General features: G+C 39.5%; 1 protein-coding gene across 2 annotated transcripts in view; it reads left to right on the top strand.

Annotated features, from left to right (window-relative positions):
* LOC122988186 (A disintegrin and metalloproteinase with thrombospondin motifs 16) overlaps window positions 1–13,502 on the top strand; it is a 60,072-nt gene extending 46,570 nt beyond the window's left edge. Inside the window, exons 19-24 of one of the 2 annotated variants that reach the window (XM_044360368.1) lie at window positions 8,343–8,547; window positions 9,792–9,986; window positions 10,135–10,191; window positions 10,322–10,537; window positions 10,763–10,910; window positions 11,116–13,502. In XM_044360368.1, the coding sequence (XP_044216303.1) occupies window positions 8,343–8,547; window positions 9,792–9,986; window positions 10,135–10,191; window positions 10,322–10,537; window positions 10,763–10,910; window positions 11,116–11,231 (937 nt within the window). In that variant the 3' untranslated portion in view covers window positions 11,232–13,502. Of the gene's footprint in view, window positions 1–296; window positions 1,498–8,342; window positions 8,548–9,791; window positions 9,987–10,134; window positions 10,192–10,321; window positions 10,538–10,762; window positions 10,911–11,115 lie in introns of those variants that run through there. The other variant, XM_044360369.1, reaches the window with a different exon arrangement.
* Window positions 13,503–16,491: the final 2,989 nt, after the last annotated feature.

The following is a 16,491-nucleotide window of genomic DNA, read 5'->3' as shown; positions in this document are numbered from 1 at the left end:
TTGGTGGGACATGTTGGTTAATTTCCAAACTCTCTTGAGCCTCAGAACATATTTTCCTTCAATGGTGCACCAGAAATGGGACTTATATTCATATGAAATTGGACATAACAGTGTATGGAGTATTATTTTATGTTGAGGTTCACGTCTATGTTGCTGTGGGCAAGAGGAACTTTTTTTTATGTTGTATAATGTCACTGCTGTCACCTTGAGTGCCAATAACATTTCTCTGTGATGTATGACAATACCAGACAGAGAAAAATTGGGATTGAGACCCACTAATGGTTCTGTGGTTTCAGGGTGTGGTTCAGTGGGATCTTGGCTCAGCTGACTTGGTTCGGTCACTGTCTATACCCCTGACAAACCGGGCCAAGGCAGAGGATCAAAGATCAGTCAACGTGGTCCGATGCTGCGGACATCCTAGGGAGTGGTGCACTCGTTGACAGTCTGGGACATGTATGAATGCACACAAATGTGAAGACACACACAAGGGAAATGTCCCTCCCTTGTCTGTGCTGCTCTGGACAGTGTCATGAAGGGTAAAGCCCTGGCCAGAAAACAAATCAGCGAGGGACACTTGGGATAACACTGTTTGTAATGAGGAAGGAACTTAAGGTTTTCTTGATGATGATCATGTTTCATGAAAATGATTTTTTTTAAAAGCCAGATATGCATGTATAGGCCATTATAAGATATTTACACAGCAGTATAAAAGGGATGTTTTATAGAGAAGTTTTTTAGGTTCTTGGGTCACAAAATATTTACACCCGGTGTACGAAAGTCAAATCTGCACAGTGACCAGAAGAGATGGATTGTATCATCCCTAACTGTTGCCGAGGTATTGCTTCCACTGACTGTATTTCGTGCAAGTGTAGTGAGACTAATAACTTCTAAGATATCACGCAGACTTGATCTCTTGGGCGGCAACTCCTGTAGGACAAGGAGGTACTGCAGGACAGATACAGAGTAGATGCCTGTCTCTCAAGGAATAACAAGTGCATTTATCTAGAGGCTTTTGACAGCTGCTGTTGAGGCGTCAATTCCTCTGTGCCTCTATTCTGAGTATTCCCCTGTACACTCTTAGCAATGGTCTGAAATATCAGCCAAATTCTTGCAAATGAAGTAGACACCGCTGACAAGTTGCTTTGATTTATGAGCAGAGAAGGGTTTAGCTGAGACACTGACCTCATCTTGGTCAGTGTTGCATGTGGATGTCCAGAAAAATTTCTGTTGTTGAATGTATAAATGTGACTTTGTCCCCTGCATGTAAAACAGATTTGTTATGTCGCGGCCAAGTCTATCCATTTAAAATGTTTCAAGAACTCTCGTTATTTCTTGATATTAGAGAGCCATGTCATAGTCAGGCACATGAAGACCTTGTTGCATCCTTTGCGCCTGGACATAAATGCCTTTGATATTGAGTCACTTTCTAAGAGTGTTTCCCAAATGCTTGAATTGTAATACAATTAAACCATACAGGGGGCATGTTCAATGTTTAGAAAGCAGGTGCAACAGAGAAAGACAGAGTATCTGTTGAAACATTCTATGATGCAGGTATTGTTGTACTTGCAACATAGTTTTTGTGCTAGTACAGATAAGTGTATATAAGTATACAAAAAATGACTGGCCATCAGCTGCTGTCTGGTGTGGGTGCACACACACACACACACATAGACACACATATACACACACACACAAACACACACAGGAGGAAGACAGGGCAGCTCATCAGAGGAACTGTGGTGGTGTCTGGTTACTTCGCAGCTCTTTCCCACCCAAACTCTCTCATCAAGACTCCCATGGGACAATTTTAAGTGTCCCTCCTGCACCCCACCCCAAAAACACTGCAGTCAAAAGTCTAAAACTACAGAAAAATCTCCAAGCACAGATGCGTTCATTTGCAGATGTATATTCAGTTCAAGTGTCTCACCTCATCTCTTTTTCTAGGTGTTTTTTTTTCAATCTCTCCCCTTTTGCATCTGAAGTCATCCCTCTCCTAATCCGCATTCCCAGCACCTGCTTAAAAACCTGCTGTCTCAGAAATATTGTCTCAGGGATACAATACCATACGGGGCAACAATATTATGTAATCAGCACTGAAATCATGGAATCCCAATTACGTTACCATTTATCTCATGTTTTATGGTAACCAACAGCTGTTTAAAAGGGGATTTTTCCTCGGCAGCAGTGTCAGTGCCTGAATATTTCCCGCTTACTCAGTCTGTGTATGTCTCCGTTTTGGAACAGGTATCCTAGGAAAATCCTGCATGATGACCACAGAACTGTCTCATATTCACAGCAACAAAATACATATATAAAATCATCAGAAAAGGAGGCCATGTCTTCCAGAGCTTTGTTAGGTCAGACATTTTAAGTAATAATGGCATGTTTGCGGTTCATGTGTCACCATGTGTAGTAACTGGCTGTATATTATGTAGTCATTCCTGCTTTGTTTTCTCTATTATATGCAAGAATTACTGGTGCTGTGAACACAACCCACTACTGCCAGCATGACAGATGATTCCCACCCAGCATGTGTGAAGGCTGTCCGTACTCATAGAGTTGTGAGGCTATTTGGATCAAAGAGTCCACCAAATGTTATGTTAGGATGGCTACCACTGTACTCCACCTACAATCTGCATTATTAACTGTAGAGTTACAATGTGGGAATTGCTGTTTCTAAGGGTTTTTATGTACACAACATCACAACATTATGAGTCACTTTATAATATGTAATCAAAGCTCAATGAAGACTGACACAATTCTAATTAACACCAAGCTTCACCACTGATTGTCAGCTCACAAGATGACACGTGCTGTAAAATATTACTTTATATAAATAAATACATCAATTCTATGTGAGTACTTGGCACAATAGTGGCACCCTAGACAAAGGGTCAGAATGCATAACAGCAGCCTGTTATACTTGATGACAGTTATGACACAAACAGACTACAGTGAATTAAGAAGCAAGTGCAGAGTGGGATTCTTAATGATGTTTAACTAAAAAAATGTTCTGACCTTCCTCAGTGGATTGAGATCCTCAGTTGTCATGGAGATGATTTAGTTGTCATCACATGACCTAAGTATTGAACTTCAGTTACAAGATAAAATGTAATGCCTCAAAAATGTGATATATGCAAAAAATGGTGGTAGCAAATTTGTTTTTGACATTTTTATTTAACAAATGTAACAATTCTTTAAGCACTCTATTTTCGCATTCGCATTTTGTATCAATTACTGTAACTGAGCCATCATTAATGTCATTAGTTCCAACTGTGCTTTTCCTGCTATGACAAGTCAAAATGTCTGCTGTGAATCTGATTAGTTTTTGGAAGATTCACTTCATCGAGATTTACAGGAATGTTTTTCTGCCTCCAAAGGCAATAAAAGACATCTGAGAACCACTGGGTTACATAAAATTGAAAGACTAGAATTCTAGTAAACATCAAAAGTTTAATTTTACTATTACAAAAAGTGTCATACATAGCTTTAATATCTAATTTAATGCACTCTATATTGAAACAAGAGTCACTGAAGGTTCTCAAATATGTATGTGAATTATACTCATGTAACATATTACTATATACTGTACACATACTGTAAACCTTATGTGTCTTTGGTACACTTACAGTGAAAAATTGAACCATGCTTCTATGGGTGAATGGATTATAGTGAAGTCAGGAAACCAAAAGTTCACTGTCGAAGAGAAGAGAGGAGAGAAGAGGAGAGAAGAGAAGAGAAGAGAAGAGAGGAGAAGAGAAGAGAAGAGAAGAGAAGAGAAGAGAAGAGAAGAGAAGAGAAGAGAAGAGAAGAGAAGAAAAGAGAAGAAGTGGTTTAGCCAAACAATTCAACCTTTATCTAGACATTTACAGTGTTCACACACTGTCATTATCTGTTAGCCAGATACAGTGACAGATAATTTCCATAGGGTTCAGTCAGTAACTGCTTACTCATCTGTCAGGATACTGTAGGTACAACAACAGATGTTACATTTTCCAATACTTCCCAACACACACACACACACCCACACAACACTTGTCTGGCTGTGAGTGGCTGTTTTGCAAGGGGCATGGCCTCTCTCTGTCCCCTCTTTCTTACCCATATCATGAAAGCAATACAGTCTCTGTCTGTCTCACTGTCTGTCTCTGTTTCCCTCTCTCTCTCTCTTACAAACATACAGAGACTCAGAGGCATAGGTGAAGCCTTTGAGGTCAGTAGTGAGACCTCTGTGTCCCATTTCCCTCCCATCCACATACACACACGCACACACACAGATTGGACACAGCAGCAGCAGCAGACTTGGTTGTAAGACCTCCAGTGCGGTGTCCATTACCTGGGTGGCTTCAGGCTTGGCTGTAAACATAACCCTAATGGCCTGGACACTTTGATGTGACGCCCACCCCTCCCTCACACACACACACACACACACACACACACACACACACACACACACACACACACACACACTCTGATACCACCAAGCAACCAGCCAAGGATAGCTGTCATTCAAACTCAGTTGTGCTCAGGTTGCAGCACTCCAAATCTCTCAGCAGGGATTTGTGGGGCTGTGGGTTTATGACAAACACACACACACACACTCTGTCTGCTCGTCTGTCTCACTGTCTGTATCTGTTTAAAGTCATAAATGTGTTCAAACTCACTTTCTCTTTCTCATGAATACCAACACAGCTACTCCCATGGTCCCTCATGGTTATCTCAGACGTTATCTCAGATGCTCCTCGCTGATATGTCTTTCCACTTTTCACTCTCTCTCTTACCTTCCCTCTCCACTGACAAAGTTACAAACACCACATCAGCATTTACTAACTAATGGATTTGTGTGTTTACACCAGTTGTGGAAACAGTGATAATAGTGGCTGTAAAGTCACTGTTTGCACTCATCTCTCTGGCCTATCACCTTAATTATCTACAGCCGGTGCTGCTTAAGTGTGCCTGTGTGTACATTCATGTGTGTTTGTGTATTTGTCTTAGAGCAACCAGGTGTTTGCAAGGCACTTACAAGACTATACTGCTGTTTACATGTTTTGTACTCAGGAATATGTGACAGATTTTGAGGGTCTTTGAGAGCCGATAGTCAAACAACTGTCATCTATAAACTTGTAAAATGTAATTAAGATCCACTTTTGAATTAGCTGAGAACATGAATGACTGTTAGGAAAAGTAATGACACCACAGTATTACATCAACAAGTAATTATTAAGTTATTTGTAACAACATATTTTTAACAAATGATGCAATAATAATGATAACTAATGTAATACCTCAATTAATTGCACACTTATGCCATTATCGGTCAGTGTTATTACTACATTATCTAAGTTAATTAAATGTCAAACATTTTCATTTTAATATGGTCATAGAACGCCCATACGAGTATGTGAAAATGAAAATGCAAATTGGATTATTGCATTTTAATTATAATTTTTACTCAAATAACACATACATATGTGGAAAATTATAATGCTATTGTGGAATTACATTTTCATTTTCAAGTTTACATTACCATTTTAATATAGTCTGCTATAGGCTTCCATATTTTTCCTGTTGGCTGCAATTTAAGCCTCCAGGCTACATTTCCATGCATTTACATTGGAGTTATTTACAGCAGATCTCAGATTTCATATTAAATTTTTATAACATGCATGCAATATTGTTTGTTTGCATTGCAGTGTTCAGATTGCTGGTGATAACATTAATTTGTGTATCCTGCTATACTGGAGTTCTGTTTCATTATTTAATCCACTAGAACTGGTTTTAGTTTGACATTTGTCAAATAGTGGACACATTTTTTAGTCAAACCAAACTGAAACATGCTGTCCCAGTGTGCATATGTTTCTTTTTCTTCACTGAGCATCTGGTTTTTCAAAGTGCATCAATTTCTTACAGTTTGTGGGCCCTCTTCAGGCATAAACTGTCAGCTGAGACAAAACATGTGCTGGACTGACCAAAACATGCACGCTAGACCAGACTAGCTGGCTGTGGTCATCAGTCCATCTCTGAAGGGTCATACTATTCTGAGGCCCTGCAGTTATTTCATTTTGCTGTGTGTGCATCCAGTGAGTTGGACCAAAGAGGGATTACATCATGGAAAAAGGTTTCTGATGCCCTGCTCACATTTAGAGCATGATATCATTCTGCCTCACAGTGGGGGCATACACTGATATAAGCAGAGAAACACCCACACACTGACATATAAACGTGAAAGTTCAAACACACAAGCATGGAGATTTGCACACAGTGGCACACCCATAAACACTGGTAAGAGGTTATTTAATGCCCCTGGTGAGCATCGAGACAGCGTCATTTAGACCACAGAGGCTATATGACACTCTGTCCACATGATATCTGATCCCCTGTGCTCCTGTCCAAAGAGTGTGGTGCTTTACTTACTCATCCTCCAGCAACACTTAAAGATAACAGCCTAGGCAAAGATCACAAGGTGGTCTAAAATTTGATATGGCTTTAATCAGTATATTATGCCAATGAACATGCCAGTCGGGTCACTAAGGTGAAAATTAATACCTTCAGTATTATAATTAAAGCTCCAATATGTCTCTTTTACCTTTTACCACATTAAAAACATTTAGGTTATATGACTATATTTGACTTTTCTCTGCAGAAACTGTGCAAAATGTAACTAAGTGGTGTAACGGAGCCAAAATAAGATGTCATTAAGTATGCCAATATGATGTCATACCGTTGCAAGTAGGTAAATGTTCTGACATAGCAAATCTAAGATATCAGATAACCAATACAAGCCTGTATATTACATCATAGAAACCCTGTGCAGTTTTAAGTTCTGGAATAATTATAGAGAAATACAAATTAAGAAATACAAGATATATTGAATTTCCTCTTGAGGCCAATAATGCATAAGCGTAACGTGTCCAAATATGTCTCAGCTCTTAAAAGACACGATGTGACTCTAAAAATTGCAGTGACTTTAGTTGGTCTTCTGCGTGCATTTATTTATGTACTTAATGACACCATGAAGGTTTAGCTCCTATCACTGCGCCAAAGGCTAATAAATATGTCAGCAGATTGACTGTGTTATGTGAATATGTTGATCACTCGGTTAAAAGTTCAAAATAAACAGCCGAATAGAAATTTTCTTCTCTGCGTTTCCTTCATCCTCCCTCAAAACATCCTTTGATGATACTACAGTGTGTATCTTCCTCCCGACAACCCATAAGAGCAGATGGAATTTCTCCCTTGTGTTTATTTAGATTCAATAGTGCATGTATAATGCCCTTTAGAGCTATACTTCTCATCCTCCTTATACAACATTCCAAGCAAGTGATGCACCAAATTACTACAAATAAAGTTTAGACTGTTAATATATACAACTCTGTGCTGTGTGCTGGGTGGGTAGATTGGGGTGAATTTTGGCAGAAGAGTGTGTAAGCCGCCTGCACCTTGAGTTTGGGGTCACTTTGGATAGATGCAACGAGACTTTGAGGAAGAGAGAAGAAATAGGAAGCTCAAGGATTAGGCAACTTAGACGTATGATCTGCTGGGTGCAGCATTGAAAAAATTGCACCAAAAATAACATAAACTGTACTGTCCTAAACTAAAATTGTGTGTCTAAGATGCATTCAAACTAAGGATACTTGACACATATCTTGAACAGCCACATTTTTTGTGATTGCCAAAATGTTTGTTAAGAGTGTACGCTATAAACGGAAGTAATTATGAAAGCAGCATGTGGTGGTGTTTAGTTTTAGTGGGGATGATGAGGGCCAACTTTAGGCGAGGAGGGGATTTAAAATTGTGCAGTGAGGTTTAAGTTACAGTTTAAAAGCCTGGTGTTTCAGTTGTTCTGACTTGCTCTGAAGCCAGTCAGCCATGAACAAATGTCTAACACCCTATAGACTTAGGCGTTATGGCAACACCACGGTGTGTCAGATGTCAGTGATACAGTATATGACAACTGGGCTTTATAATGTAATAGCGTTGAAAAAGTTGTGGATATTAATATTTTCATCTGAATACATATTACTTTATACCTATTACTAACAGTATTATTTGCTCCTCTGTGAAAAAGGATTTTTTTTATAGGAACCTAATGTTTGAAATACCAAGGAAGAGCTATTCGTTAGACATAAGTTCTGGCTTTTACCATCACTTATTCTATAAAACGTGAAAAAATAAGATGCAGAGATTACTGCAGTGCCACTGGAGAAGAGAAGAGGCTTCGAGGGGGTCTTCTATCATTGTACAGTTATCATGTTGTCATTTGTGAATTCCCGCAGGCCTGTCTGAATAAGTGATTGAGTTGCTGTGTTTGTTGACTCAGCGGGCTCTGTTGTGTGTTGTCCCAGCTGGTCTGTAGGGGAATGGGGGGTGTGTAGCCGGAGCTGCGGAGGAGGGGAGCAGACACGGCAGGTCCAGTGTGTCCAGAGAACCAGTCAGACCAAGGTAGACACCCTGGCTGACTCTCACTGTGCCCAGCCCACCCCAGCCAGGAGGCAGACCTGTAACACACACAGCTGTCCACCAGTGTGGACCACTGGGCCGTGGTCACAGGTAAGCATGTGTGAAAGTGATGTGGTATAAGAATAAGAGTTTTCAGTGTGCTTACACTGATTTCAGTGAGTAAAGGCTTACTACTATAGTGCAACATTTTATCCACATCAGAGAAGAAAAACACTTCAAAGCTGCATACTGGCCATTCAGCCTAAAGAGCTCTACATACTGTGCTGTTAAATGAACCTCTGCCTTGATGGTTTCACCACATTTTATGACCGTGATCTCAATAGCTTTAACTATGAATGTGCCCACTGAGACTACTTTTGTTCTCTGTCCAATCCTTATACATTAAGTGTGGTGACTTGTTTCACTGTTAAACTTTTTTAAACTTCCATTTTACCCCAAATATCCCTAACTACCTGCCACAAACGGTGTCCAGTTTACTTCCTCTCTGCTACTCTGTGGCACAATGTAATGAGTCACTCAGCTAGTTCCTTCACCCTACTGCCCCCTTTTTCTTGGATAGAGGGGAATACTTTCAAGATTTTGATTAAGGCTGTGCCATAAAATGTGTGCATAAGATCAGTATGCATATTGAGGAAATTGTCGGAATACCTCAGAGGAGTTATTAAGGAAGCAAAGCACAATAAGTCACTGTGTGGAGTGTGAATATATGGTAGCCATGCTGAAATGCTGTCAGTGCACTTGACGCATAGTTGGCTTTTTAAGATCTTTGTTCTGTGATATTTCTTTCTATGCTTAAGTAATTTAAAACTACTGTATGGAAGTAATTTTGATAAATACTTTCAGTGAAAGAAAGTAGAGCAGCTATCTGAAATGAATTCAAGATTTGGATGTACTGGAATGAAAAAATGGCGTATATAGCCAATATTCATTTATAATACTGTGCTCTTGTATAATGATAGAACGTTCCTTAGAAGGAGGCCTGGACAAACCTCTAATTCCAAAGAAACTCTAAATGTTAGACACTGCTGTTACAAGAATGTTCACAAATGTGCCTTTCTGTTTGGCCTATGGCAAAAAAAACAACAGAAAAACACAGGATACAGTATTCCTTTAACCATAACGGAAGGTGAGGATTCATATCTCAGTTGAGATTTCATCTATGTACTAAAGTTTCTTTCCTCTTGAGTTAGCATGTTTCCTCCTCACATTTTTGGAAGTATCTGTTGTAAATAATATTGTACTAACCAGATGATCTACCTACAATAAAGAGGAAGGTGTAGCCTAAAACATCAAAAGATATAAAATATCATCATTATCATGTTTCTGTTTGGCAGTGTTCTCGTAAGTGCGGCAACGGCTTGAAGAAGAGGACAGTGCTGTGTACGAGAACCAACCTGGGTGCCCAGGCACACACACTGCCAGACAGTTTGTGCTCAGGCCTGCCGAAACCTGCCAGTCAAGAATCCTGCTTCATCAAACGCTGCCAGAAACAACGCAAAGTCCAGTGGTTTGTCTCCACGTGGCAAGAGGTAATTCTAGAGCAGTTGTGAGGACTGGTGTAAAAAATATGACATCAAAATGAATACAGAAGTTGTAATGCAGTATGTGAAATGTATTTTCTTTCAACAAGTTCTCTCTTAATTTACCTGCTGTTACTTTCCTTCTTTATTCTCCCAGTGTTCAGTAACATGTGGTCGTGGGTATCAGGCTCGTTTCATCAAGTGTGCAGAAAAGGTATATTATACATGATTTGTCAAGTTAGTAACTTTAAACATTAATTGCGACAGATCCCTCTGTTTCTTGAGTGTGTCATGTTATGTAGTGGCATCTTGTAGCTTACATTTTTATATTTTTCCTAATAAAGGATTCTGCAGGAAAATACAGAGAGCTTGCTGCCAAAAAGTGCCACCATGTCCCCAAACCTGTAGTGGAGTTCCAGAGGCCCTGCATCGTAGCTGAGTGCCCCATCCGCACTACCCCACCAGTCCACCGATGGAGCACACATCATCGTACCCATCCACCTCAACCCCTCCCTCAACCTCTGCCGCAACCAGAATGGCAGTCATCTCCTTGGTCTCAGGTAAATTAAGATAGTGCTTGATCGCAATAGGGAACCATACAAGGAGCACTGCACATTTTCTGATCTACAATGGAAAACATTTCACAACGTTTCTGCTTTTCTTTGTTGTTTTTTGGTTAATTCATCAACTTGGTGATTGAAAGGAAAGGAATGCATTTAATGTGTTAAACCTGGCACGTGCCAATTATAGTATCCCTCAAGCCCTTGTTTCTTTGTCCTACACAGTGCACAGTGACATGTGGAGGAGGAGTGCAGGCCAGGACAGTCCAATGTCTGGCCCAGGGGAAGCCCTTTTCCGGCTGTGCTCTCCATCTAAAACCCTCAATGTCCCAGGCATGCAACACCAACTTCTGCCCACAACCTGAGAAGAAAGGTAATAATGCAGTACTATTTTAATGCTTGTATACAAACTAAATCTTCTAAGCTTCTTGTAATCTGTAGTCTGAACAGTTATCTCAAAATATATGGTCAAGATTGAAAATTCTGCAAGAGGTTTTCATTTATCTAAACAGTAGCTGAAATTGATCATATATTTTATTATTTACAAAACTGATTGATTCCTTTTATTTTTTCTACAGACCTGGCATGTAGGGATTACTTCAACTGGTGTTACCTGGTGCCCCAGCATGGAGTCTGCAACCACAAGTTCTATGGCAAGCAGTGCTGCCAGTCCTGTTCAAATTCAAACCTATAATCATACAAAGTGACTCCATCTGCGACACAGACTAAAAGTAGTTAGATAAACAAAAGACTATATTTGACGTCCATGCTTGACAAGACGGTGTTTTTGCTTTAAGTGTGTGGCGAGCACTGAAAAACAAAGGACATTTCAATGGAAGTGCAAGAGAGTTGCAGTGCCCTTTCCTCTCCCCGCGATGCAGGACATCTGGATACAAGAACTTGATGCTGACAGCACTACACAGGAATGTGATCAGGACAGTACAAATAAAGGAGAGAATTATGAGGAGGAACTCGTAAAATGGGAATCTTGATTAAAGTGAATTGGACTGACATGTCCAGAAGAAACTGAAAACCTGAAAAATCCCAGCTTTGTTTATATATGGTATGTAGTTGAACAGATCTGTACCAAAGACACCCAACAGCTCCCAGTCAACCACAGGCCAACAATGGCGGGCCAACGGTTGACAAGTTTTCCAGAACTGCCATGCAACAACATGTGATACAGCCTTGTCTGCACTGCAATTCTTGATCAATTGGAAATGTGAGGTTTGATAATCAAAAGGGATGTTACAAAGAAGCAAGTAGGAAATATAATTTTACTCTGATTCTTGAAGAAAACAGGCTGGGAATAATCAAAGTGAACTTCCGCAATTGCTGAATGAAAGCTCTGTGCTCTGTGCTGTCATGTAAAAGATTAAAAAAAAAAAAAAACTACATGTATCTTACTTGAGAGAACTATCATGAGATGGGTCAAAGCTATGTGAGCTGACTTTCATACTCAGTGGTGCTACAACGTTGTCTTTTGTCACCAAATCAATGTGAAATCCTCAAGTTTCAAGAAAGAACAAATGAATTGTGTGACCCATGTACAGTATTGTTTGTTTTATTTATTGGCTTTACAATACAGCGTTGCTGGAAGACTGTATTAATAAGCAGTATAAATGTGTCCTTTTATTACTCTACCCTAAGCCCATTACCCTTATATTTTGTATCATGTTTCATAAGATTTCATGCTGACAAACTGCACCTTTTTTTATTCAAAACATTTATTTTATTTTTGAAGAAAAATTCAGCGATGTCAAAAGTGTAATTCAGCCACGTCAACAATGATTGGTGATCCTTTACAACAGCTGCAGAGTGGAAACAGTAATAAAATTTATGAGCATGTTGTTTCAATTGTCACTGTTGCCCTGTTAAAATCCGCATTGTTACTTACAACAACAATGCAAGTTTGCAACAATGCAACCTTGTTAGGTTGTTACTATCCTGCAGTAATACACAAGGTAGTCATGAATTGCATGCATTGATTATGACACAGAAATAATACATTACATATTGGTTATGGTTTAAAAGCACTGACAGATGATGGCTAATGCAATATCAAGGTGATTTTTTTTAACAATGTAAATGAAATAACAAGAATAAATGTGTGTCATGTCAGCAACTCAGCTGCAACAGGAGTCTGGATTTAATTTTTTTCAGCTGTCAGTCGGCGTGAATTCGATATCACCAGCTGGATGTGAAACTTTAAAAGTTTGAATGTATTCTTGCAAAAGAGAAAAGGGTTCAGGAAGGTAACTTCCATTTTTTGGCTGAAGTCTTCAACTGGGCACGGTGTTGTCACCTATCCTGACAAAGGATTTTTCTTCAACAAACATATTTATAACATCACTATCATCGTTACATGTTTTCACCTCCCTCTTTAATAGGGTCTAGACTGTTCCTTTGCATATTAGACACTGTATCTTTAATACAGAACTATGTACCTTTCAGACTTGACAACTGCAATGTCAAACATCCTCTATATTCCTTTGCATGCTTTAAGATGTCACCAGGCAGGGCTCTTCATTTCCCCATGGACTAAGACAAAATCATCCAGCAATAACATTTTCCTACCATAAACCCTTTCTTTGGAATAAACAATTGGTAATCTGTCCATAATTTGTGTTTTTCTTGTGACTACTAACTTTTATCCTTTATCTCTATCTCCACAATTCAGAAAATGAGCGTAGTTTAGGCTTAGTGCAGGCTTAGCTACCTTTCTTCAGCCTTTTTTTAGGAACCTTTAGCAATTGTTAAGCAGTTGTTGGCCACTTGGGTGCTCCTTTTAGCTGTTTTGGTCTTCACTAACCACTGAGGGAAATATCTGGCTCTTTAGCAGCTAAATGCTCCACTTTATTCACTAGTTAGTTGCTAACTTTGTCTGTCTGTCATGGTCGGGTAGCATACAGTAGGTTTTTAGAGCTATTTCGATGAAGACAATTGCTTGGTCCAACTCAAAACAAGGCTGTGAGACTGAATCAAGACAGTACAGTTGCGGCCAGTAAAACCAAAACATAGCTGAGAATGCTAAAATGCTCCATAGAGCTGCACGGGTATGTCACTTCCAGCATGACCTTTCACTTGAATATAAAGATATCAAATAGTGCAGCTTTAAGTTTAGAGGATGGGGTGTTCATCCTCCTTTATGGTTTCTTGCTATGGCTATTCTTTATATATGTATCCTCCTAACACTGCTTTCTCTTTCAAGTGCCATGCACCAGACCCCACCTCTCATGCGTCAGTGTTCTTAAGGTAAGTATTTACTGGGGTATTTGAGGTATACAAGTAAACTTGTTTGCTATGATAACACTCTTTTTTTCTAGCCAATATTAGGTTTAGTTTCTTAGACTGAGCATGTCCAACACGTATTTTGAAATCCATGTGTGTGGTTAATTTCACGGATTTCAAGGTTTTTATTGTCATTCTGACACATGTAGAAGTAAAGAATAAATACTGAAAAATACCGGGCAATAATAATGAATATTATAATAATTAAAAGTATAAATCTTTAAAATAAAGTACTTAAGTACTTTAATGCACCAGCACCACACTACAGATTAGAATTACATGTCATAGTATAGCCTGGTGAAACTCAAAGGAAATATGATTTGGTGTTTAAGAAATCATCCTGTAGCCTGATACTAAGACTCTAGTCTTCAGCCTACAGAGGAGTGCAGAATATAAGCCAGCACCCTGGCTAACAGTAATGCCAATGTGGTATTAGCCATTTCAACACCTATGACATATTGTGTCTGGGCTTTACTCTTTAATCATTTCTCACTAAGTCAAGGAGACACAGATGCCCAAAACAAGATCACCATTGTCATAATCCCTGGGGCACAGCGCTAGAGCCTTTGGAGGGAGTGTGAGGGAAGAGAGAAGCAGGGTCTGAGAAGAGAGAGAAACAGAGTAAAGAGGAAAAGGGAGGAGTGAGGGCATCTATGTATTTGGTGCTGTCATACAAAAATGCTGTGAGAAAAGGAGGGAGTGAGCCAGAGGGAGAGGTGGTAGAAAAAAAGGGGTTTTCCTCCTTGTCAACCATGTCTCTGTAGTTGATATACAGTTGGCCAGCTGTGGGCACTGTATTACTCTGTGTGTGTGTGTGTGTGTGTGTGTGTTTGACTGTCTTTGTGTCAGCGTGTGCAGAAACTATTTCACTCAATAAATGTAGGCCAGGGTAGGGCATGTTTTGTGTCTTAAGACATTCAGTGACACAAATCTGTTTTATTAATCAATGCCAGTCTGCTGACAAAAGCAATAACAACGGCACACACACAGAGTCAGATTACTCTAACCCACCCAAGTTTCTGGAATGTACCATCATCAGCCACTTTGCATCCCAGTCAACTCAAAACTCAATCTTCTGCAGAAGAGAGGAAAGGAGAAGTGAAAAGTTTTAGTGTTACTGTTCAAAGATCAATGTCTTATGTCAATAATTAGGCAGGTCCAATAATATTTCATTGCTTACATTTGTGACTTTTTCTTTGACTTTCATTTGACAGTTTAACATTCAATAATTTGCTGCTGCAGTTTAACAAAGAAAAGAAGAGGAGAAAATCCAACCACACAAGAGGAAGGGGATTGCAAGGATAAAGCTTTTTTTGTTTATAAAAAGATAGCGATCAGACAAAGGCTTCCTGTAGATAGAAAGAGTTGATTGAAACAAATCTGGCAACATCTAAAGTGTTACCTAACCCATGTAAAGTAACAGGAGATTATCTGTCAGAGACAGACAGGAAGAGAGAAAGCATGCACAACACCCCCTTTCCACTTTAAAGAAACTATGCTATCTCTGACTGCATCTGTGTGGAGAGAGTTGGCTCTTTAGCCTGGAGGCTACACTCAGAAGGTTCATCTGAAGTTACAGGGTTATTATCTTTCCATCAGGATGCACCTACAGCAATCCCATCACATTTAGTTGCTTCCTCTCAGCTATTGGAATTACCAGGCTGGAGACAACCTGCTGCCACAGCAATAAGGACCATTGTGGAGCACAACAAACTGGGACACCCGTCTCCAAAGTGCATCTCCATTTACTTCAAAAGCTTTTTTAAAATTTTGGTAGAAAATGGTGTACATAGGGTCAATTTGAAAAGGAATGTAAAATAAATTCTTGAACTTATCCAGTGGGTTTTAAATTGCACTTATGAGCAATCAGTTACAATTCTTTGCCTCATCTTAGGTTACATTGAGTAACATTGTGAGCCAAATCAGTTTAGCACAGCGACACAGTTGGACTGAGGGCAAAGACCAACTCAAACAGGACCATAATAATGAGGGTCTGCATGGTTATCTCCTGCTGGGAGGGCATACAAATGCACTTAAACTTCATGTCTGTTTTACAGTTTAAACTGGGACTCTTTGGACTCTTTTGTAACTGGACCATCCAAATATTTGCATGTCTAATGGTGAACCCATTGGAAAGACGGAATTTCAGCCAATCATTCTGGTACTCCAGTAGAATAGTTATACAGGATATGTTTGTGTGTGTGTGTGTGTGTGTGTGTGTGTGTGTGTGTGTGTGTGTGTGTGTGTGTGTGTGTGTGTGTGTGTGTGCAAGACAGAGAGAGACAGATAGATTGATTGATAGATTGAGAGACCAACAGAGATAGAGAGAGACAGTGTGGCAGAAACGTTATCTGTGCAACAGCACCCTCTGCTGACCATATATATAAATCCAAAGCACACTGCAGCACAAAAATAAACGTAAACCACTTGATTCCAATTCAAACAAGTTCGGGTCAAAAAAAACTGTGTCATTTGGAGATGTGGAACAGTTAAGGTTGTTGGGATATCGCTTCCTTTATGTATTCCGACATTTAGCATTTGGAAATGTTAAACTGCGCCACTTAACTTCGACCACTATACTACTGTAACGACTGTAGTTTCAGGATTCAGATCATTTTGTTCTATGGCAGTAGAGTCTCTATTACGCCTCAAGAAAAGGCTAG

This window comes from Thunnus albacares, chromosome 8 (assembly GCF_914725855.1).
Source record: "Thunnus albacares chromosome 8, fThuAlb1.1, whole genome shotgun sequence".
NCBI classification, from domain to species: Eukaryota; Metazoa; Chordata; class Actinopteri; order Scombriformes; family Scombridae; genus Thunnus; species Thunnus albacares.
Note: the sequence above shows the minus strand (reverse complement) of the source record. Positions and strands in the feature narration are given on the sequence as shown.